Source organism: Bombina bombina, chromosome 4 (assembly GCF_027579735.1).
Source record: "Bombina bombina isolate aBomBom1 chromosome 4, aBomBom1.pri, whole genome shotgun sequence".
Lineage (NCBI taxonomy): Eukaryota > Metazoa > Chordata > Amphibia > Anura > Bombinatoridae > Bombina > Bombina bombina.
In genome coordinates this window covers 661,093,431-661,117,984 of record NC_069502.1, presented here as the reverse complement: position 1 = coordinate 661,117,984, position 24,554 = coordinate 661,093,431, and the positions used below count along the sequence as shown (strand labels likewise).

General features: G+C 38.3%; 2 protein-coding genes across 4 annotated transcripts in view; both read left to right on the top strand.

Moving 5' to 3' along the window:
• PKIB (cAMP-dependent protein kinase inhibitor beta) overlaps positions 1-24,554 on the top strand; it is a 351,180-nt gene that overhangs the window by 128,057 nt on the left and 198,569 nt on the right. The window lies entirely within an intron of this gene.
• Positions 16,659-17,690, top strand: LOC128656686 (cyclin-Q-like). The gene has a single exon (XM_053710777.1). The coding sequence runs from the start codon at positions 16,898-16,900 to the stop codon at positions 17,615-17,617; it is 720 nt and encodes a 239-aa protein (XP_053566752.1). The 5' UTR covers positions 16,659-16,897; the 3' UTR covers positions 17,618-17,690.

The window sequence follows — 24,554 nt, the reverse complement described above, 5'->3', positions numbered from 1 at the left end:
ACGTTGATATGCGCTTCTCAGCAATTTGAAGCCTGATTCCTCTCAGAGTACAGTGAATGTCAGAGGGATGTGAAGGGAGTATCACCTATTGAATGCAATGGTTTTCCTCACGGGAGATCTATTTCATAGGTTCTCTGTTATCGGTCGTAGAGATTCATCTCCTACCTCCCTTTTCATATCGACGATATATTCTCATATTTCATTACCTCTACTGATAACCATTTCAGTACTGGTTTGGCTATCTGCTATATGGGGATGGGTGTCTTTTGGTAATGTTGGTGATATAATCACCCTGGACTGAATAGTTTCTTCAGACCAAGGTTAAAAAGAGTTTGTTTATTGATTACACACTGCAGTATGGAGAGAAACAATACAAAGTTTTCTCTGAAGGGGTCAGTCCCCTTCCCAGGTATTTATACATTCCACATCTAGGCTATTTACAGTTTATGATTAGCTAGCTAAAAAATGCAAGGGTTTTAACAAATATGGTTACAACATAAGTAAATAATAGTTCTACACTTCAGAATTGTAGGTTTTACTGTGTTTTGACAATACAAAAAAAAACAAAGGTCAGGGATGAACTAGATACATTCCCAAGGTTTACAATGAGTTGTGTACATACATTCATATATTTGGCATATCAAGATTACCAGGAAACTTAAGTTTTTACTGATACTAGCTGGAATGCAAGGACTTAAACAATGATAGAAAGAGATTAGATTTAGAAAAAATAAACAGACACTCTCAGAACTAGCTATATTTTATGGTCCCATTAACCAGAGTGGCCCTCCTGACTAATAATGCCCACATACAAATTAACCCATTCAGACCTCACAAGGCACTGCAAAAAATAGAGACAGATATTGCTTATTATTTTCAACAGTAAGTATGTTTTCATTACTTAAGACACTCTCAGCTATGGTTTGGCACTTTATGTATTTATATAAAGTTCTAAATATATGTATTGTACTTATATTTCCCATGATTCAGGTTTTCAGTATATTTCCTTTTGCAGACTGTCAGTTTCATATCTGAGAAATGCATTTTTAGGAAAAATTTATTTCTTACCTGGGGTATAGTCTTTTATTCAATTGACTGTCATTTTAAATTCGCGGGCAGAATTAGGCTCGCGAGGGCGCAAAATGCCAAAGTATATTTTTGGCGCAAGATTTTTTTTGACACAATGTTACGTTCGATTACGCAAATTCGTCACTTCCGGCATCTTAGTTGACGCCGAGTCCTTTCACAAGGTTGCGTCTTCATTGACGCGAGTGTGTGATTTCCGGATGTTGTTAGCGCCAAATTTTTTTTTTCTGTTTGTTGTGTGTCATACTTGATGCCAAATATTTTCATTATTTAAGACCCCATTCCTATATGCCTCTTGCCTTTTTTTCTCTATCAGAGGGCTATGCTGTTTGCTTTTTTCTCCATTCCTGAAACTGCCATATAAGGAAATTGATAATTTTTTTCTCTTACATTTGCAAGATGTCTCAATCTGATCCTGTCTAAGAAATCACTGTTGGAACCCTGCTGCCTGATAACAGTTCTACCAAAACTAAGTGCATTTGTTGTAAACTTGTGGAGATTATATCTCCAGCTGTGGTTTGTAATATTTGTCATGATAAACGTTTACATGCAGATGTATCCATCAGTAATAGTACATTGCCTGTTGCTGTTCCTTCAACATCTAATGTACAAGATATACCTGTGAATTTAAAAGAATTTATTGCTGATTCTACTCAGAAGGCTTTGTCTGCCATCCCGCCTTCTAATAAATGTAAAAGGTCTTTTAAAACTTCTCATAAAGTTGATGAAATTTCAAATGACTAACAACATACTGAATTATCCTCCTCTGATGAGGATCTATCTGATTCAGAAGATCCTTCCTCAGATATTGATACTGACAAATCTACTTATTTATTTAAAATGGAGTATATTCGTTCTTTGTTAAAAGAAGTGTTGATTACATTGGATATTGAGGAAACTAGTCCTCTTGATATTAAAACTTGTAAACGTTTAAATTCTGTTTATAAACCTCCTGTGGTTACTCCAGAGGTTTTTCCAGTGCCTGATGCTATTTCTGATATGATAAAATTCTGTTTATAAACCTCCTGTGGTTACTCCAGAGGTTTTTCCAGTATCTGATGCTATTTCTGATATGATTTCTAAGGAATGGGATAGGCCTGGTACTTCTTTTATTCCTTCTTCAAGGTTTAAAAAATTGTATCCTTTGCTAGCAGTTACATTGGAGTTTTGGGAAAAGATCCCCAAAGTTGATGGGGCTATCTCTACTCTTGCTAAACGTACTACTATTCCTATGGAAGATAGTACTTCTTTTAAAGATCCTTTAGATAGGAAACTTGAATCTTATCTAAGGAAGGCCTATTTATATTTGGGTCATCTTCTCAGGCCTGCTGATGTTGCAAGTTTTTGGTTGGAAAATTTAGCGCAACAAGAATTGAATTCTGATTTGTCTAGCATTGTTTGCTTGCTTCAACATGCTAATCATTTTATTTGTGATGCCATTTTTGATATCATCAAAATCGATGTTAAATCTATGTCTTTAGCTATTTTAGCTAGAAGAGCTTTGTGGCTTAAATCTTGGAATGCTGACATGACATCTTAGTCTAGATTGCTATCTCTTTCTTTCCAAGGTAATAAGTTATTTGGTTCTTAGTTGGATTCAATTATTTCAACTGTCACTGGAGGGAAGGGAGTTTTATTGCCTCAGGATAAAAAAACTAAGGGTAAATCTAAAGCTTCTAACTATTTTTGTTCCTTTCAAAAAAATAAGGAACAGAAACCTATACCTTTCCCCAAGGAATCTGTTTCCAATTGGAAACTTTCTTCAAATTGGAATAAATCCAAGCCATTTAAGAAACCAAAGCCAGCCCCCAAGTCCACATGAAGGTGTGGCCCTCATTCCAGCTCAGCTGGTAGGGGGCAGATTAAGATTTTTCAATGATGTTTGGACAAATTCTGTCCAAAATCAATGGATTCTAAATATTGTCTCTCAGGGGTGCCAAATAGGATTCAGAGTAAGACCTCCTGTGAGAAGATATTTTCTCTCACGCATCCCAGCAAATCCAGTAAAGGCTCAGGCTTTCCCAAAGTGTTTTTCAGACCTGGAGTTTTCGGGGGTAATCATGCCAGTTCCGTTTCAGGAACAGGGTCTGGGGTTTTATTCAAATCTATTCATTGTCCCAAAGAAAGAAAATTCATTCAGACCAGTTCTGGATCTGAAAATTTTGAATCGTTATGTAAGAGTACCAACTTTCAAAATGGGGACTATAAGGACTATTCTGCCTTTTGTTCAGCAAGGGCATTATATGTCCACAATAGACTTACAGGATGCATATCTTCATATTCCGATTCATCTAGATCATTATCAGTTTCTGAGATTCTCTTTTCTAGACAAGCATTACCAATTTGTCGCTCTTCCTTTTGGCCTAGCGACAGCTCCAAGAATCTTTTCAAAGGTTCTCTGTGCCCTAATCTCTGTAATCAGAGAGCAGGGTATTACAGTGTTTCCTTATTTGGACGATATCTTGGTACTAGCTCAGTCTTTACGTTCTGCAGAATCTCACATGAATCAACTAGTGTTGTTTCTTCGAAAACATGGTTGGAGGATCAATTTACCAAAAAGTTCTTTGATTCCTCAGACAAGGGTAACCTTTTTAGGTTAACAGATAGATTCATTGTCCATGACTCTGTCTCTAACAGACAAGAGACGTTTAAAATTGGTTGCAGCCTGTCGGATCCTTCAGTCTCAGTCATTCCCTTCAGTAGCTATGTGCATGGAAGTTGTAGGTCTCATGACTGCAGCATTGGGCGCGATCCCCTTTGTTCGTTTTCATATGAGACCTCTCCAGCTGTGTATGCTGAACCAATGGTGCAGGGATTTTACAAGGATATCACAATTAATATCCTTAAATCCCAATGTTTGACTATCTCTGACTTGGTGTTTAGATCACCATCGTATAGTTCTAGGGGTCTCTTTTGTTTGTCCAACCTGGACTGTGATCACAACAGATGCGAGTGTTTCAGGTTGGGGAGCTGTTTGGGGATCTCTGGTGAGATTACCAATCAATATATTAGAACTCCCTGCGATTTTCAGGGCTCTTCAGATTTGGCCTCTGTTGAAGAGAGAACCGTTCATTTGTTTTCAGACATTCAATATCACAGCTGTGGCATATGTCAATCATCAGGGTGGGACTCACAGTCCCCAAGCTATGAAAGAAGTATCCCGGATACTTACTTGGGCGGAATCCAGCTCCTGTCTAATTTCTGTGGTTCATATCCCAGGTATAGACAATTGGGAAGCGGATTATCTCAGTTGTCAGACTTTACATCCGGGGGAGTGGCCCCTCCATCCAGATGTGTTTTCTCAGATTGTTCAGATCTGAGAAACTTCCCAGGTACCTGTCCAGGTCCAGGGATCCTCAGGTGGAAGCAGTGACTGCATTGACACTTCCTTGGTGTTATCAACCTGCTTATATTTTCCCGCCTTTAGTTCGTCTTCCAAGAGTGATCTCCAAAATCATCATGGAGCGATCGTTTGTGCTGCGGGTGTCTCCAGCATGGCCTCACAGGTTTTGGTATGCGGATCTTGTTCGGATGTCCAGTTGCCAACCTTGGCCACTTCCATTAAGGCCAGACCTTCTGTCTCAAGGCCCATTTTTCCATCAAGATCTCAAATCATTAAATTTGAAGGTATGGAAATTGAACGCTTAGTGCTTAGTCATAGAGGTTTCTCTGATTCTGTGATTAATACTATGTTGCAGGTTCGTAAATCTGTCTCTAGAAAGATTTATTATCGAGTTTGGAAGACTTAAATTTCATGGTGTTCCTCTCATAAATTGTCTTGGCATTTTTTTAGAATTCCTAGAATTTTACAGTTTATTCAGGATGGTTTGCATAAGGGTTTGTCTGCAATTTCCTTGAAGGGACAAATCTTTGCTCTTTCTGTTTTATTTCACAGAAAGATTGCTAAGCTTCCTGATATTCACTGTTTTGTGCAGGCTTTGGTTCGTATCAAACCTGTCATTAAATCAATCTCTCCTCCTTGGAGTCTTAATTTGATTGTAAAGGCTTTATAGACTCCTCCATTTGAGTCTATGCATTCTTTGGACATTAAACTACTTTCTTGGAAAGTGTTGTTCCTTTTTGCCATCTCTTCTGCTAGAAGAGTTTCTGAATTATCTGCTCTCTCTTGTGAATCACCTTTTCTGATTTTTCATCAGGATAAGGCAGTGTTGCGGACTTCATTTAATCTCTTACCTAAGGTTGTGAATTCTAACAACATTAATAGAGAATTTTTTGTCCCTTCCTTGTGTCCTAATCCTAAGAATTATTTAAAGAGATCTTTACATTCTTTGGATGTGGTGAGAGCGCTGAAATATTATGTTGAAGCTACTAAAGATTTCAGGAAGACTTCTAGTCTATCTGTTATCTTTTCTGGTCCTAGGAAAGGTCAGAAGGCTTCTGCCGTTTCCTTGGCATCATGGTTAAAGCTTTTTATTCATCAAGCTTATTTGAAGTCGGATCAAGCCCCGCCTCAGAGAATTACAGCTCATTCTACTAGATCAGTCTCCACTTTGTGGGCTTTTAGGAATGAAGCTTCAATTGATCAGATTTGCAAATCAGCAACTTGGTCTTCTTTGCATACATTTACTAAATTCTACTGTTTTTATATATTTGCTTCTTCGGAAGCAGTTTTTGGTAGAAAAGTTCTTCAGGCAGCTGTTTCAGTTTGATTCTTCTGCTTATGTTTTAATTTTTTTCTTTTCATTTATGAGAATAAACTTATATTTTGGGTTGTGGATTAATTTTCTTCAGCGAAAAAATGGCTGTTTTTATTTTATCCCTCCCTCTCTAGTGACTCTTGCGTGGAGTTCCACATCTTGGGTATTGCTATCCCATACATCACTAGCTCATGGTCTCTTGCCAATTACATGAAAGAAAACATAATTTATGTAAGAACTTACCTGATAAATTCATTTCTTTCATATTGGCAATAGTCCATGAGGCCCACCCTTTTTATGGTGGTTATGATTTTTTTGTATAAAGCACAATTATTTCAAAATTCCTTTGTTGATGATTTTTACTCCTTTTTTTCCACCCCACTACTTGACTATTCGTTAAACTGAATTGTGGGTGTGGTCAGGGGTGTATTTATAGGCATTTTGAGGTTTGGGAAGCTTTGCCCCCTCCTGGTAGGATTGTATATCCCATACGTCACTAGCTCATGGACTCTTGCCAATATGAAATAAATTAATTTATCAAGTAAGTTCTTACATAAATTATGTTTTTCTTCATGATTTAGGTAGAACATACAATTTTAAACAACCTTCAATTTTACTTCTGTTATCAAATTTGCTTCATTTTCTTGATATCCTTTGTTGAAGGAGCAGCAATGCACTACTGGGAGCTTGCTGAATCCATTGAATGAGCCAATGAAAAGGGGCATATATGTGCAGCCTCCAACTAGCTCCCAGTAGTGTATTGTTGCCCATGAGCCTACCTAGGTATGCTTTTTCAACAAAGAGAACAAAGCAAATTAGATAATAGAAGTAAAATGAAAAGTTGTTTAAAATGACATATTTTATCTTATTGGTTTCCAAAGTGGGAGGTGGGATTACTGAGGGGGGCACTTATAAACATGAGAGATGGAAGGGGGTACTGGGTTTAACATAGGGGGCACAAGCAGGTAAGAGGATGCTAAGGAGTCCCCTCAAGCTCAGTGATCGTAAAGATTTGCCCTTTAGTCTAACAAGAGACATACTGTATGTGTGTAGCAACCAATTACCAGCCAACTACCAGTAATGCATCCCAGCTCCTGAGCCTACCTATGTATGCTTTTCAACAAAGGATACCAGGCTAATGATGTAACTTTGATCAAGTGGAAAAATGTAAAATCTCATGCACTGTATGAACCATGAAAGTTAATTGCAATCATAAGAACATTCTGATGTTTGTATTTTAGTTTCTTGTTTTAAAAGTGAGATTGAATCTATATGTTTTACTTTTTTTTAAGAAACTAAGAAATATTTGTTTTTAATAACCTGTGAACTGAACATTTGTGTTAAACATGAAACAACCTGCAAACATCCAAGCTATGTCTTGCTAAATGTGTTTGCAATTGGTCAAGGCTAAACTAGATAAGTATTAAAAAAAATTAAATTGATTAGAATAGAATTGGTGAGATTTCTGTAGTGGAAAATAAATAGCAAATTATCTGAAAAATTAGTTTTCAGATGAATTAGCTTTAAATCTGATAACCCTGTGAAGAAAAATCACTTATGATGTTGCTTCTAATGGACTGGGATAGATCCCACAAATATTTATTAATGTGACTAATAAGTGACATCACAGACTTGACAAATATGTGCCTCAACTTGCAGTCCCTGGGAGCTTTAATAAATCTATGTTCCTGATGTTCAATACCTCACCGCTCAGGTGAGATGATTTAAGTAGTCTTGTTGGTATAGTGAGAGGCCCTTAAACAAAATTAGAAACACAAATTTTATCTTGAGAAATGTTTGTGTTGCTATATAGTGTTCTTTATGTCAAACAGAGTCTCTATACATTACAATACAAGGTCTAAACCCCCCCCCCAAAGATATTGGCCCCAATTTATCAAAGTCTGGCGGACCTGATCCGACAGTGCGGATCAGGTCCGCCAGAACTCGCTGAATATGGCGAGCAATACGCTCGCCGTATTCAGCATTGCACCAGCAGCTCACAAGAGCTGCTGGTGCAACGCCGCCCCCTGCAGACTCGCGGCCAATGGGCCACCAGCAGGGGGTGTCAATCAACCCGATCGTACTCGATCGGGTTGATTTCCGGCGATGTCTGTCCGCCTGCTCTGAGCAGGTGGACAGGTTATGGAGCAGTGGTCTTTGTGACCGCTGCTAAATAACTGCTGTTTCTGGCGAGCCTGCAGGCTCGCCAGAAACACGGGGCATCAAGCTCCATTTGGAGCTTGATAAATATGCCCCTTTGTGTGATTTTTCTCCATGCCGCGAGTTTTTGAATATCAGGCTCTAAGTCAAAGAGAGTTGGATACAACCAGAAAGTAGTAAATAAAGACTGAACGCATTTTAATTTACAGTACTGTATCAAAGAGAGCTTAATTTGTTTGTTATTAAAATTCACAGAATAGTTTTATTGTTTTCTTACATGAAAATCATCCTCAAGGCAGAGGGCAGTGCTGTGTGCTTTTATTTCTCTGTTTTCCGCGTATCTCAGTATGTTTTGCTTTTTGTTGTGGACACATTGAGTAATGAAGCTGAATGATGAACTGAGCTTTGAATGCCAAAAGCAAACAATATTATGCTAGCAAAATCACACAAATTATGCTCCTGTATGCGGATACATTTCTAGGCTATATTAAAGGGACATGAAAGCCAAATTTTTTCTATTATGATTTAGAAGGAGCATGCAATTTTAAACAACTTTCTAATTTACTTCTATTATCTAACTTGCTTCGTTCTCTTGATATACTTTGCTGAAAAGCATATCTAGATAGGCTCAGTAGCTGCTGATTGGCTGCTGCACATAGATGCCTTTATGTGATTGGCTCACTCATGTGCATTGCTATTTATTCAACAAAGGATATCTAAAGATTGAAGCAAATTAGATAATAGAAGTAAATTGGAATGTTGTTTATAATTGTATTCTCTACTTCAATCATGAAATATTTTTTTGGGGTTTAGTGTCCCTTTAAGAAGTGGAGCTACCACTAGAAAAAAAAAAAAACTTAATGCAATCTAACCTGGTTGAGCCCCAAACATTTTGTAGATTCCCCTTAAAGTGGCATTTTTACTGTGAAATGTGTTCCCTTTGTTCTTATTCCAATTACTTATACCAGCTACAGACTACCACCACCATTGTGCTAAAGAGCATGTCCATTCAAATGGGTTGAGCATGCAGAAAGTACAAACCTCTTTCTTAGCACATAAAGGTCAATACTGGAATTTTTATTGTAAGTGGTAGTTTCAATGAGCAAAAACAGCCATTTAAATAACATGAATAAACCTAAAGAAGCAATTTCCAATACATGTAATACTATGCTTCTGGTATAACAAAGCAACTCATTAAGAGGAATAACATATACAGTACAGTACAACTTTTAGATAACACTATATTCTAGAGCTAATAGCAATAGTGTGTAGCCCCACCAAGATGCAGCTGTTATAAACCCTGCAGTTCCACATACAGAGAGCCGTTAAACAGTTAGCCGTTATAAAGTTATACATAACCAATTGATAACTAGCCCTAAGGTCACTTGGGGTATGAATAGAGAACAGTAAGGGCTTTAGCTCCAAGTAATACCCCTTAGCAACACACCTGCCAAGATCTAGAGAAAAGAAAAATGCAAATAAAGAAGAAAAATATAAAACAATTACTTTTCTTTATAATTTATTTTCATTTCCCCCCCCCCTCTAATTTAAAGGGACATGAAACCCCAAATTTTTCTTTTATGATTTAAATAGAGCGTACAATTTTAAACAACTTTCTTATTTACTTCTATTACCATTTTTTTCTTTGTTCTCTTGGCATCTTTTTTTGAAAAGCATGGATGTATGCCTAGGAGCTGGCTCATTTCTGGAGCAGTTTTCCAATCATACAATAGCAAGAGCACTAGAGGGCAGCACTATTTCCTGTCATGTAGTGCTTTAGATGCCTACCTAGGTATCTCTTCAACACAGAATATCATGGGGAAAAAGCAAATTTGATAATACAAGTAAATTGGAAACTTTAAAAAAAAAAAAAATGTTCTCAGCTAGAATGTATCCCATTGCATTTAGATTCTGTCTCTACAGTGCTATCAAATTTCTTTTAGATGACAAACAACATACAGTATTCAGATTAATAGAGAATGCTTCAACTAGAAGACAATACATGGAATAATAGTACACTCCTTTGTTGCATGCTAAATAAGAGTCCTCTATACAATGTTTCCAACTGTGCTGCATTTTGTGGGAAGATTTTTGTTTTAGATCTCAGCCTGCACTCCTTCCAGCAACTCTCTCTCTACCATATACATGTTCTGGTTTGCTGGGGGAGTGTCTAGTCACATCCCCAACAATACAGCTCTGCCCACATAATGCCAAACCCTCTGTTCACAGCTCATCTAGCTCTAGCCTATCCCAATTTACTCTTAGCCTAATGTGACTCTGCCACAACACATGACATTTTACACTGTGTCATGATTTATTTAACAAAAATAAAGCCAAAATGGAGAAGCCATGTGTAAAAAACGAAGTACACCCTTACTGCTACTATAGGAATTAAGAGGCTAAGAAGCAACCAGGTGCTGCTAATTAAATACCCTTGATTAATTGATCATCAGCAAGTGTGACCATCTCTATAAAAGCTGAAGTTTTAGCAGTTTGCTGGTCTGGGGCCTTCAGGTGTGTGTAAACTTAATGCCAAGGAGGAAAGACATCAGCAATGATCTTAGAGAAGCAATTGTTGTTCCCCTTCAATCTGGGAAGGGTTATAAGGCCATTTCCAAACAATTTAAAGTCCATCATTCTATAGTGAGAAAGATTATTCACAAGTGAAAAACATTCAAGACTGTTGCTAATCTTTCCAGGAGTGGACGTCCCAGCAAATTCACCCCAAAATCATTCTTTGCAATGCTCAGAGAAATTGCATAAAAACCAAGAGTTACTCTACAGGCCCTAGTTAGCATGTTAAAGTTCATGACAAAACAATTAGAAAAAGACTGAACAAGTATGGTTTGTATGGAAGGGTTGCCAGGAGAAAGACTCTTTTCACTAAAAAGAACATGGTAGCATGGCTTAGGTTTGCAAAGTTGCATCTGTACAAACCACAAGACTTCTGCAACAATGTCCTTTGGATAGACGAGATCAAAGTAGAGATGTTTGGCCATAATGCACAGCGCCACGTTTGGTGAAAACCAAACACAGCATATCAGCACAAACACCTTATACCAACTGTCAAGCACGGTGATGGTGGGTGATGATTTGGGCTTGTTTTGCAGCCACAGGACCTGGGCACCTTGCAGTCATTGGATCAACTATAAACTCCTCTGTTTACCAAAGTATTCTAGAGTCAAATTGGAGGCCATCTGTCCCACAGCTAAAGCCGAAATTGGGTCATGCAAAAAGAAAAGAATCAAGGTGTTGCAATGGCCCAGACCTCAACCCAATTGAAATTCTGTGGCGGGGTCCCTAAGAGAGCTGTGCATAAACAAATGCCTGCAAACCTCAATGAACTAAAGCAACGCTGTTTAAAAGAGTGGGCTAAAATTCCTCCACAACGATGTGAGACACTGATAGTCATACAGAAAAGGATTACTTCAAGTTATTGCTGTTAAATATGGTTCTCCAAGCTATTGAATCATAAGTTGCACTTAGTTTTTTACACATGGCTTCTCCATTTTAGCTTTATTGTTGGTAAATAAATCATGACATGGTGTAATATGTCATGTGCTGTTGTTCATCTGAGGTTGTATTTACCTAATTTTAAGACCTGCTAAGGAGGTCAAAGAGGGTGCTTTTTCTTTTTCACATGACTGTGTATAAATATATATATATATATATATATATATATATATATATATATATATATATATATATATATATATATATATATATATATATAGTATGAATATACGGTTGTATGCAAAAGTTTAGGCACCTCTGACAATTTCCATGATTGGGTGTTTGGATCAGCAATTTCATTTTGATCTATCAAATAACTGAAGGACACAGTAATATTTCAGTAGTGAAATGAGCTTTATTGGATTAACAGAAAATGTGCAATATGCATCCAAACGAAATTAGACAGGTGCATAAATTTGGGCACCCTTGTCATTTTGTTGATTTGAATACCTGCAACTACCTAACACTGATTAATTGGAACTCACAATTGGTTTGGTAAGCCCATTAAGCCTTGAACTTCATAGACAGGTGCATCCAATCATGAGAAAAGGTATTTAAGGTGGCCAATTGCAAGTTGTTGTTCTTTTTGACTCTCCTCGGAAGAGTGGCAACATGGGGGCCTCAAAACAACTCTCAAATGACCTGAAAACAAAGATTGTTCAACATTATGGTTTAGGGGAAGGATACAAAAAGCTATTGCAGAGATTTAAGCTGTCAGTGTCCACTGAGAGGAACATAGTGAGGAAATGGAAGACCACAGGCACAGTTCTTGTTAAGGTTAGAAGTGGCAGGCCAAGTAAAATATCGGAGAGGCAAAGGATGGTGAGAACAACATCATCCTGCTGCAGATGGTGTCACTGTGCATCGTTCAACAATTCAGCGCACTTTGCACAAGGAGAAGTTGTATGGTAGAGTGATGCGGAAGAAACCTTTTCTGCACACACGCCACAAACAGAGTCACTTGAGGTATGCAAACTCACATTTGGACAAGCTAGCTTCAGTTTGGAAGAAGGTGCTGTGGACTGATGACTTATTTGGTCGTAATAAGGGGCGTTATGCATGGTGGCAAAAGAACACATCGTTCCAAGACAAACACTTGCTACTCACAGTAAAATTTGGTGGATGTTTCATCATGCTGTGGGGCTGTGTGGCCAGTGCCGGTACTGGGAATCTTGTTAAAGTTGAGGGTCGCATGGCTTCCACTCAATATCAGCAGATACTTGGGAATAATGTTGAGAAATCAGTCACAAAGTTTAAGTTACGCCTTGGCTGGATATTTCAACAAGACAACGACCCAAAACACTGCTCAAAATCTACTCTGGCATTTATGCAGAGGAAGAAGTACAAGGTTCTGGAATGGCCATCCCAGTCCCCAGACCTGAATATCATTGAAAATCTGTGGGGTGATTTGAAGCGGGCTGTCCATGCTCGGCAACCATCAAACCTAACTGAACTGGAGATGTTTTGCAAGGAGGAATGGTCCAAAATACCTTCATCCAGAATCCAGACACTCATTATAGGCTATAGGAAGTGTCTAGAGGCTGTTATTTTTGCTAAAGGAGGCTCTACTAAATATTGATGCAATATTTCTGTTAAGGTGCCCAAAATTATGCACCTCTCTAATTTCGTTTGGATTCATATTGCACATTTTCTGTTAATCTAATAAACCTAATTTCACTACTGAAATATTACTGTGTGCTTCAGTTATTTGATAGAGCAAAATGAAATTGCTTATCCAAACACCCAATTATTTATGAATGAAAATCATGGAAATTGTCAGGGGTGCCTAAACTTTTGCATACGATTGTATATATACAGTATCTCACAAAAGTGAGTACAACCCTCACATTTTTGTAAATATTTTATTATATCTTTTCACATGACAACACTGAAGAAATCAAGAGAACTGAGAGACGCACTCACTGAGACAGAACAAAAGCTAGAAAAACTTCTGTGCTTGTCCACAAGGCCAGTGCCACTCAGGGTGCAGTCTCTTTTTGCACATCATGCCTTTTCACAGAGAAAAAATATCCTGTAGTATATCAGTCTGATCCTGCCCAATGACAGTCCAGCGCCGAAATACCAGGCAATTCTTCTCTGAACAAGACAAAACAACAAACCCCAGATGTACGTTTCGACCTCCCTTGGGCCTCGTCAGTGAGGTGCAATTGCATATCTCTAGGGCATGTGTGCAAGGAGTCCATATTTGGTTTCCCCCTTTTACTCTTAGCGAGACCTAAGAGTATTTTACATAAAAACAAGAGAACTGAGAGATGCACTCACTGAGACAGAACAAAAGCTAGAAAAACTTCCGTACTTGTCCACAAGGCCAGTGCCACTCAGGGAAATGACACTTTGCTACAATGTAAAGTAGTGAGTGTACAGCCTATATAACAGTGTAAATTTGCTGTCCCCTCAAAATAACTCATCACACAGCCATTAATGTCTAAACCGTTGGCAACAAAAGTGAGTACACCCCTAAGTGGAAATGTCCAAATTGGGCCCAATTAGCCATTTTCCCTCCCCGGTGTCATGTGACTCGTTAGTGTTACAAGGTCTCAGGTGTGAATGGGGATCAGGTGTGTTAAATTTGGTGTTATCGCTCTCACACTCTCATACTGGCCACTGGAAGTTCAACATGGCACCTCATGTCAAAGAACTCTCTGAGGATCTGAAAATAATAATTGTTGCTCTTCATAAAGATGGCCTAGGCTATAAGAAGATTGCCAAGAACCTGAAACTAAGCTGCAGCATGGTGGGCAAGACCATACAGCGGTTTCACAGGACAGATTCCACTCAGAACAGGCCTTGCCATGGTCGACCAAAGAAGTTAAGTGCACGTGCTCAGCGTCATATCCAGAGGTTGTCTTTGAGGAATATATGTATGAGTGCTGCGAGCATTGCTGCAGAGGTTGAAGGGGTGAGGGGTGAGTCTGTCAGTGCTCAGACTATATGCTGCACACTGCATCAAATTGGTCTGCATGGTTGTCGTCCCAGAAGGAAGCCTCTTCTAAAGATGATGCACAAGAAAGTCTGCAAACAGTTTGCTGAAGACAAGTAGACTAAGGACATGAATTACTGGAACCATGTCCTGTGGTCCAATGATAACTTATTTGGTTCAGATGTTGTGAAGCGTGTGTGGCGGCAACCAGGTGAAGAGTAGAAAGACAAGATGTCTTGCCTACAGTCAAGCATGGTGGTGGGAGTGTCATGGTCTGGGTCTGCATGAGTGCTGCCAGCACTGAGGAGCTACAGTTCATTGAGGGAGCCATGAATGCCAACATGTACTGTGACATACTGAAGCAGAGCATGATCCCCTCCCTTCGGAGACTTGGCCGCAGGGCAGTATTCCAACATGATAACGACCCCAAACACACCTCCAAGACTACCACTGCCTTGCTAAAGAAGCTGAGGGTAAAGGTGATGGACTGACCAAGCATGTCTCCAGACCTAAACCCTATTGAGCATCTGTGGGGCATCCTCAAACAGAAGGTGGGGGAGTGCAAGGTCTCTAACATCCACCAGCTCTGTGATGTCTTCATGGAGGAGTGGAAGATGACTCCAGTGGCAACCTGTGAAGCTCTGGTGAACTCCATGCCCAAGAGGGTTAAGGCAGTGCTGGAAAATAATGGTGGCCACACAAAATATTGACACTTTGGGCCCAATTTGGACATTTTCACTTAGGGGTGTACTCACTTTTGTTGCCAGCGGTTTAGACATTAATGGCTGTGTGTTGAGTTATTTAGAGGGAACAGCAAATTTACACTGTTATGCAGGCTGTAAACTCACTAGTTTACATTGTAGTAACGTGTCATTTCTTCAGTGTTGTCACATGAAAAGATATAATAAAATATTTACAAAAATATGAGGGGTTTACTCACTTTTTTAGATACTGTATCTATCTATATATATATATATATATATATATATATATATATATATATATATATATATATATATATATATATATATATATATATATATTGTTTACAGTATGTATTATAATTATTAAAAATTATTGTTAATCTTTTTTAATATTGTGTTTTGAGACTTGTAATTCTCCATGTGCGCTCCATGTGTACCACGTTAGACCTAAAGAGTAAGAAACAAATCGTATTATGCATATTTTACATTCCTGTTCTTCACATAGACATTTTTTAATTTGTATTATTAAATATATATTTCTATATATATATGATAAAGTAAAATAGACATCTATACCTATATATCTATAGGAATAGATTTATAGGTGTAGGTATATACAGATATATAAATCTATATATATTTACAATAAAAATATTTTGTTTCTGTATGTAAAGAATATTGGAATGTAAAACATGAATAACTCCTGTTGGGTTAGCGCGCAAGCGATTAAATTCTATGGGAAATGCGTATGGTTAGTGAGAGCCAGGTGTCGCTTACCAACACATAAAAACATTTTCTTTTTGCCCTTTTTTTGCCCCTTTAATGCCGTAGCAATAGCGCATTATGATGATGCACAAATCATATTTGTTATTTTATTAATTTGATGGATTTTAAGAATAATACAGGACCAGCCTGGGGACATAAAATGCATAACATTTCTACACTGCTTATGAAAGAACAGCAGCACATAAAGGACCAACACACTGAGATTGCAATATGAAATGCTGAATAAAAAAACATTGCAATAAACTTTATATATTTTGCCACTTTCCAGTAATCTAACAGTTACAATCATTTTTATTCAGAGTTGATTAAATGTATACTAAAGTTAACAAATGATACATACTTGTATAACCCAATACTGTAGTATAGTTGCTCATTAAAGGGACAGTCTACACCAGAATGTTTATTAATTAAAAAGATAGATAATCCCTTTATTACTCATTCCCCAGTTTTGCATAACCAACACAGTTATATTAATATACTTTTTTCCTCTGTGATTAACTTGTATCCAAGCATCTTTTGACAGCCCCTTATTTCAGTTCTTTTGAAAGACATGCATTTCAGCCAATCAGTGCTGTCTCCTAGGTAACTCCACATGCATGAGCACAATGTTATCTATATGGCACACATGAACTAACGCCCTCTAGTTGTGAAAACTGTCAAAATGCATTCAGATAAGAGGCGGCCTTCAAAGGCTAAGAAATTAGCTTATGACCTACCTAGGTTTAACATTCAACTAAGAATACTAAGAGAAAAAACAAAATTGATGATAAACATAAATTGGAAAGTTGTTTAAAATTCACATGCCCCAGGAATCTAGCTGCTACCACACGTATACTGCTGGTAATGTGAGAGAGAAAAAAAACTATTCGATGGGTGGCAATTCATGGTGATACTTCAGTATCATGGATGAGGTAAAAAGATCAGGAGCTGAAGGGATGCTGTGCTGAGCCAGGAGCATCATGGAGGCGCACGACAGAACTATGAACCATGATAAATAGATGCCATAATACAGATAAGACCACAGAGAGTGGAAGAAATAAGGAATTATAATGGAATCCGGTAGTACAGACCAGTCTGAAAGAGACAAAAGAATAAAAATCCATTTTAAAATGACTAAGTTTATCATGGAAGCAGGCATTAAGCTCGGGATGCAATCAATCCCTATAGCAACAGCATGTACAATTTACCACAAGTTTTTCCACGAAACCAGCTTGGATAACTATGACCCATACTTGGTGGGCATGTCTGCTATTTACCTGGCTGGGAAGGTGGTGGAACAGCACCTGAGGACACGAGATATCATAAATGTATGCCATAGGTATTTAAATCCAGAGAGTGAGCCTTTGGAAGTGGACACACAGTTTTGGGAACTGAGAGACAGTATTGTACAGCTTGAGTTACTGATGCTTAGACTGTTAAATTTCCGAGTCTCTTTTCAGCATCCACACAAATATCTTCTACATTATCTTATTTCTTTAAAAAACTGGATGAATCGGCACAGCTGGGACCGGACGCCTATTGCAACAGCTTCCTGGGCACTTCTCAGGGATAACTACCATGGTGACCTGTGTCTGCGATATGAAGCACAACATATAGCTGTAGCAGTATTGTATTTTGCCCTACAATGTTATGGTGTAGATGTGCCCAGTAATGACACCGCAGAGACTCCGTGGTGGCAGGTTTTTAGTGAAGATGTCACACTTATGTTAATCAACAACATCATATGTGATCTGATACACATTTATACTTTGGATACCGAAATCGCTTGAGCCTTACCTGAAGAGGATCTTTCATCACTTAACAGTTACCATGACAACTTTAAATACATTCTGTATATCTTCGATTTTTGTTCTTGGTGCAACTTTAATTTACGGAGTTATGTTTTTAAATTGGGGATTTTTTTTTTTTTTTTTTTTTTATTTTTGTCATCGATGTGAACTTGTAAACTAGTTCAAACATCCCAACTTCAAAGAAAATCAGACAAAATACTAATTCAAAGCATGAAACGCATTGCTTCCATCTAAATCTACATTTTCTAATCTTTTGGCTCAAGGTGATTCCTCATATTTTCGTTTCAAATAAATACGTTATTTAAAAGCATTACCTCAAAGCAATCGCCATGCTATATTTCCCTTATGTTGTAAACTCTTGAAGTGATATTTTTTTTTTCATGGACTACAAACTGATTAATTGCATTGTTTTTGTTTTCTTTCTGACACACTCTTTGTAAATTCTGTTTTTATTTCCAATAAATGACTACGGTTGCTTTCTAAAAAAAATAAAAAATCACATGCCCTATCTGAATCATGAAACTTTATTTTTGACTAGACTGTCCCTTTAATGGGGAGGAACAGCTCCAACAAGGATTCCTATTCTATTTGAAATACAAAACAAATTGAAACATTTTTCATGACTCTTTTAGCCTCTGTTGGCAAAAAAATCCCTCTAGTCCACTCAGTGTTTCTGTAAGAAGCCCTGCAAATGTAGCTAATTGTTTTCTTCTTCTGTGATAAAGGGACATTAAAAACCTTAAAAGGACATTAAACACATGTTACTTTTGTGTAAAAACTGTGCTATGTCTCATGTTCACTGCAGAAGTATTTTGAAAATCTAGGTTACAGATTTTGGAACAAGCAACAAAAAGCCAGAGGTGTCCAATGTCCAATTTAATATATATATTTGTATGTAAATATGTGTATACAGTATGTTTAAATATAAATCCTCTATATAAATAAAAATATGTGTGTGTGTGTGTGTGTGTGTATGTATATATATATATATACAGTGGAGGCTCCTCCATTTGAGCACAATCGCACGTGCCCCCCTCAGAAGCCCAGAAGAAGCCCAGAAGATAGAAAGAAAAAACAGAAGAAAAAAAATATAATTTTTCCAATAGCCCCCTACTGTAAAAATTATATTTTTTTTTTGTCCCCCAAAAAATTCAAACAGTTTGTTTAAGAAGGAAAAAATTTATTTTTTATTTTTTATTCTATCATTTATACACTAACCGCACGTGCGGTAGCTAGATATATGGCAGTGTGCTATGCGCATCTTAAATTTGCAGCCTGCGCAGCTCCCAGCCTCCCCATCCCTATACTTTGTGTATCGCACACTTCAGACTGTGCGATCTGTGGGAGGTGTTATTCACAGAGAAAGGCAGCAGCCAGTGACAAAGTAGAGCATCATCACGTGACTGTGAGTGATGACGCTTGGCTGAAGCTGTAACTTTTTTAAGGTGAGGGGCGGGAGCGCGCTCAAGTGTGCTGTGGAGAGCTGGGGGTATGAGCGCTCTGTCGGCAAATGCAGAAAGTGGAAGGAAGGAGGTAAGTCATGGCTGTGCTGTGGAATATGTGCTGCGTCCCCTTACTTGTTGTTGTTCTACTAAGTCTGTCTCTTCCTCCTACCTGACGGATCATTTCTGAGCCTGTCAGGGAAAGTGTTGTGATCATGTACTTAAATGTGGGACCCACCCGGTAAACACTTCACCCTTGACATTTGAATTACCAATACCTAATAGAAAAAAAGACTCCGTAACATGCTGAACACAATTTAACTCCCTGGCTGCCAGAAAGGACTGCAGTTTATTCCTAAGCAGTGTATTGCAGCCCTTTTTGGTAGCCATGGGGTTAAATTGTGAATCAGTGTTTTCCTATGCATGCTGCAGGGCAGGAGGTCATGAGGGAGAGGACAGCTCCAGTTTAAATTTACAACTCTGTCTTCTGCACGGCACTTGAAGCAGCAACTATGTGATAGAGGTCAGTCTGTGAGTTAGTTGCTAAAGTTTTATGCTCTAAAATACTTAATATACTGTATGTACTGTGGCACAAAGAAGGTTAGCTCAGCCTCAGCTCAGATTATTAATACACTACCACTGCTGTATGTTATGAACATTTAAATGAGCTGGACTGGAACTCAAGTTTAGAATAAGAAAAAGTCCCAAGAGTATTGTAAAAATAATATTACCATGCATGTGACTGTCCCTGTAAGTGTGTGCATGTGTTGGTGCCTATCTGTGTGTGTGTATCTCTGCATGAATGTATGTGTGTATCTCTGTGTATGTATAAGTTTGTGCATCTCTGTGTAACTATGTATGTATGTATGTGTGTATCTCTATGTATGTATGTCAGTGGATCCCCTTATAGTAGGTATAACAATGATACCTATATAAATTAAATGCCCCTTTACTTTAGTGTCAGACAGTGTGTGTATTAAACATTATTAAAAAGTGTATTCTGCTTGTCTCTGGGTGTATATATATATATACTGGGTACTTGAGTCCTGTCACTGGGGCAGTATAAGGACATATATATATATATATATATATATATATATATATATATATATATATATATATATATTTATAAAGTCCTTATACTGCCCCAGTGACAGGACTCAAGTACCCAGTATATATATATATATATATATATATATATATATATATATATAGTAACTGCAGGGTGTATGTGTGTATGTGGTGCTCTTGTCTTTCAGGTTAGTTATGTACATACAACACACAGTAATACACATAACACACTGCCCTCACCTTGTACAAGAATGTGTTAAGGTAACTGGCATAGTGTGTGTGTGTGTATGTATGTATGTGTGTGTATGTATATATATATATATATATATATATATATATATATATATATATATATACACATACACACACAATAAAATGGGCGGGGCCATCTGAGGGGCGGGGCTAGTGCTCCCCCATCTTCAAAAGTCACCAGCCGCCACTGTATATATATATATATATATATATATATACTGTATATAGTATACACACACCTATATGAGTTCTTTGGACATCCCAAATTCCAAAACCATGGGCATTAATATGGAGTTGCCCCACCCCCCTTGGCGGCTATAGCAGCCACCAGTATTTGTGAGGTTAGGTAACTGATGTTGAATGAGAAAGTCTGGCTTGCAATTGGCATTCCAATCAATCCCAAAAGGGTCCACTGGGGTTGAGGTCAGGGCTCTGTGCAGACAACTTAAATTCCTCACCTAACTCATCAAACCATATTTTCATAGACCATGCTTTGTGCATTAGGTCATAGTCATACTGGAACAGTAACCCTGTTCCCACAAAGCTGGGAGCACCCTATCTAAAATGTATTTGTATCCTGTAGCAGTAAAATTACCCTATAGCCCATATCATTGTTCCTTTTCCACCAAGCATTTCAGTAGGCACTATTGGCCCCATGTATTAAAAGGCGAGCGGACAGCTTCTCAACTTCTGTAGCTGTCCACCCACCTTTGCTGCATACGGGAAGCAGACCTGTTCGTCCCCTGGCCCGTATGTATCATTACACACTCTGGTGAGTGTGTACTGCCCGCCCCTAGTGAAGGGACTGTCAATCACAGAGAGTGAGCAAGTTGGAGAAGAGTGTAAAATGCAGCGTTCTAATGACCACTGCTTCTTATATTGCGGGAAGCAGGCTCACATGTGCGAACCTGCTTCGCAAGGGCTCCGGAGCAGATTACGCTGCTTCGTACATGGAGCCCTATGCATTTAGGTAGCTTTCTCATGGCATCTGCCACACACAGATACTTCCATCAGGCTGCCAGGTAGTGATGTATGATTCATCACTCCAGAGAGCATGTTTTTACTGCTCCAGAGTGCAGTGGCAGAGTTCTTTATGCCACCCCAGCTGATGGTTGGTATTGTGCTTGTTGATGTGAGGACATGTGTACAGCTGCTCAGCCATGGAAACCCATTTTATGAAACTCCTGACAGTTCTTGTGTTGATGTTGCTGTAGTGTGTGATGCTACTGATGCTAGGCAATTTTTACATGTGACAGACTTCAGCAGCCCAGCTCTGTTAGTTTGTGACTGGGCTGCTGTTGATCCTAGACACTTCCACATCACAATAATAGCACTTACAGTTGACCGAGGGAAGATCTAGAAGGGCAGAAAAACAGATGTGGGCAAAGGTAGAATCCTGTGACAGTGCCACATTTAAAGTCACTGAGCTCTTCAGTACAACCAATTGTAGTGCCAATATTTGTGCATGGAGATTTTATGGTTAGGTGTTGGATTGTATGTACATGCTAGCAATGGGTGTGGCTGTAACACCTGAACTATATATATAATAATAGGTAAAAGAGTATTACAATTAACTTACCCTTCTCCATCCCTGTGCTTAGAAAGAGCTCTGGCAGTGTATCCCTATAAGTGTAATGGGCCCTTTGCACACATACACAGCTGCTAATATTAACATAAGTCTTTACTGCAGACAGTTGGTGGAAATCTGTTAGTTTTTTTTAATCTTATCTGGGGATCAGGGGTGGAAGAGGTGACTCAAAACAGTAAATTGCACATATAAACTAGTTTATTTTGTTACTTGAAAAATAAAAACAGGTGCTCCTGTCTTTAAAGGGATAGTAAAGTCATTTTGTATAATCATAGTCTGTATTAGTAATACCTAGGTAGGTAGCATGCTTGTGTCTGGAGCAGTGGCGTATTTAGGTATTGTGCTGCCCTAGGCACTCAAAATTCTGCTGCCCCCCCAAGGTTTTAGGCCTTTTTTCCCCTTAATATTTTTTTGGGTCAGTGTGTAAAATGTTTTTTGTTTGTTTTTTCATAACAATTCAAAAGAAAATGGGCTAGCAAAACACTTGCATACAGGTTGGTTGAATTGCATGCACCTCATACCATTTTATCCCTGAGAGAAGGGAGAGAAAAGAAGGGCAGGTGAGAAAAGGGAGGGCAAGGAAAGAAGGGAGGGAGAGAGAGAGAGAGAGAGAGAGAGAGAGAGAAGAATCTCTATGTTAAAGCCCTTTGCCTGCCTTTTTTTTTTCTAACACCTGAGAACTTATATCTTTGAGCACTTACAACTTTTTTGTGCAATTTTTGTTTTACAATTTTTATTAGATAGTGTTATCATGAGTGTAACTTATACTTTGCAATGTATTTTTAATGTGTTTTGTGAAACTTTTTTGTTTAGCTAAACAGCTAACCAAAGCTCTGAGGACGGAGTAATCATTCTAGCATAAATTGCGATTTGGCTCAAACGAGTGTTTACTTTCAACTTGTAATACGAACTCTAAACCTGATGAGGGCAAACACTTGTGATAAACCCCTTTTATCTTTTAACTGTTAACGCGCCATTCATAATCTGGCCCATAGTGTTCACGTCTGACAGCAGGAGCGAGCTGCACTTAATATTATGGCGCGGTCAGGCCGGGCTATGACTATACAGCTGGCCTGATGCGCTGTGTAAAAAAAACAGACCCGCTCAGCAGAGAGCGGGTCTGTAAAACGGGTATATTTTAAAAAAAGCAAAGGGAAAAAAAGGTTTTAATAACTATAGCACTAAAATAATTTTATATAATTCTGCACTATGCGCAGAATTATATAACATTATTTTTTAGGTTTACTGGCACTTTAATTTTGAATTATGTATCCCTTTAAAGATACACAAAGTAATAGGGCTCTTCAATAAAAAAAAGCCTTTGTTGCTCTTCTGTGAAGTGATGTAGACTCTGTAATGCACACTATATAGGTCCAGCTGTTGCTAACCTTGTTTTGGTAAGACATTTTTTAAAAGGACTTGAAAGTCAATATTAAAATCTCATGGTTCAGATAGAGCATTTTATTTTAAGAGACTTTTCAATTTACGTGTATTATCAATCTTTCTTATCAATCTAGGTAGACTCAGAAGCAGGCTGTACACTACTGAGAGATAGCTGATGGCTTCTGGCTATTCACATATATCTTTTGTCATTAGCTCGCCAGATGTGTGGCCCACTAGTGAATTGCAGCTCTGGTGCTGACTTTATCTATGTATTTAAACACTTTTCAGTGGTTAAACACATGGGTGTCGATTACAATATATTGTAGATTTGCTACTGAATTGCATCTTTACTTTCTGCCCGAATTGGTCGTCAAGTTTCTCAGGTGATCACTATACAAAATTATTATTATTTATTTATTTTTTTAAATGCTGCAGCTGCGAATCCCATTTCAACAGAAAAAATCCCGGAAAGGCTTTTATGTGTGCAAAATACATGTTTTGAGATAGAAACTGGGAGATCACCTGAAACTGAAACAATGGGGCCGATTTATCAAGCTTGATGTCCCTGTTTTCGCCGGAAACAGCAGTTATGAAGCAGCAGTCTAAAGACCGCTGCTCCATAACTTGTCCGCCTGCTCTGAGGCCGCGGACAGAAAGCAACCCGATCTAATAAGGTCGGGTTCATTTACACCCCCTGCTAGCGGCCGATTGGGCGCGAATCTGCAGGGGGCGGCATTGCACCAGCAGTTCACAAGAACTGCTGGTGCAATGATACGCTGTCGGCATTTATCGATGTGCAGCAGACATGATACGCTACATCGTATCATGTCTGCTCGCACTGTGATAAATCTACCTCAATACCTCTTTTACAGTAAATGTCTACCCAAGTAACCACTTTATGTGTGTGACATTAACCTATTGTAATCCAAATCCATCCTCAACTCTGATTAAGCAAATCCATGCCATAGATAGATAGATATAGATAGATAGATAGATAGATAGATAGAAAGATAGGCAGGCAGACAGATAGATAATAGACAGATAGGCAGATAGATAGATAGATAGATAGATAGATAGATGACAGGCAGGCAGACATATAGATAGATAGATAGGAAGGCAGATAAACACCCTGGTGAACTTAAAGTCATACACCTACACAAACACACCTAAACACACACAC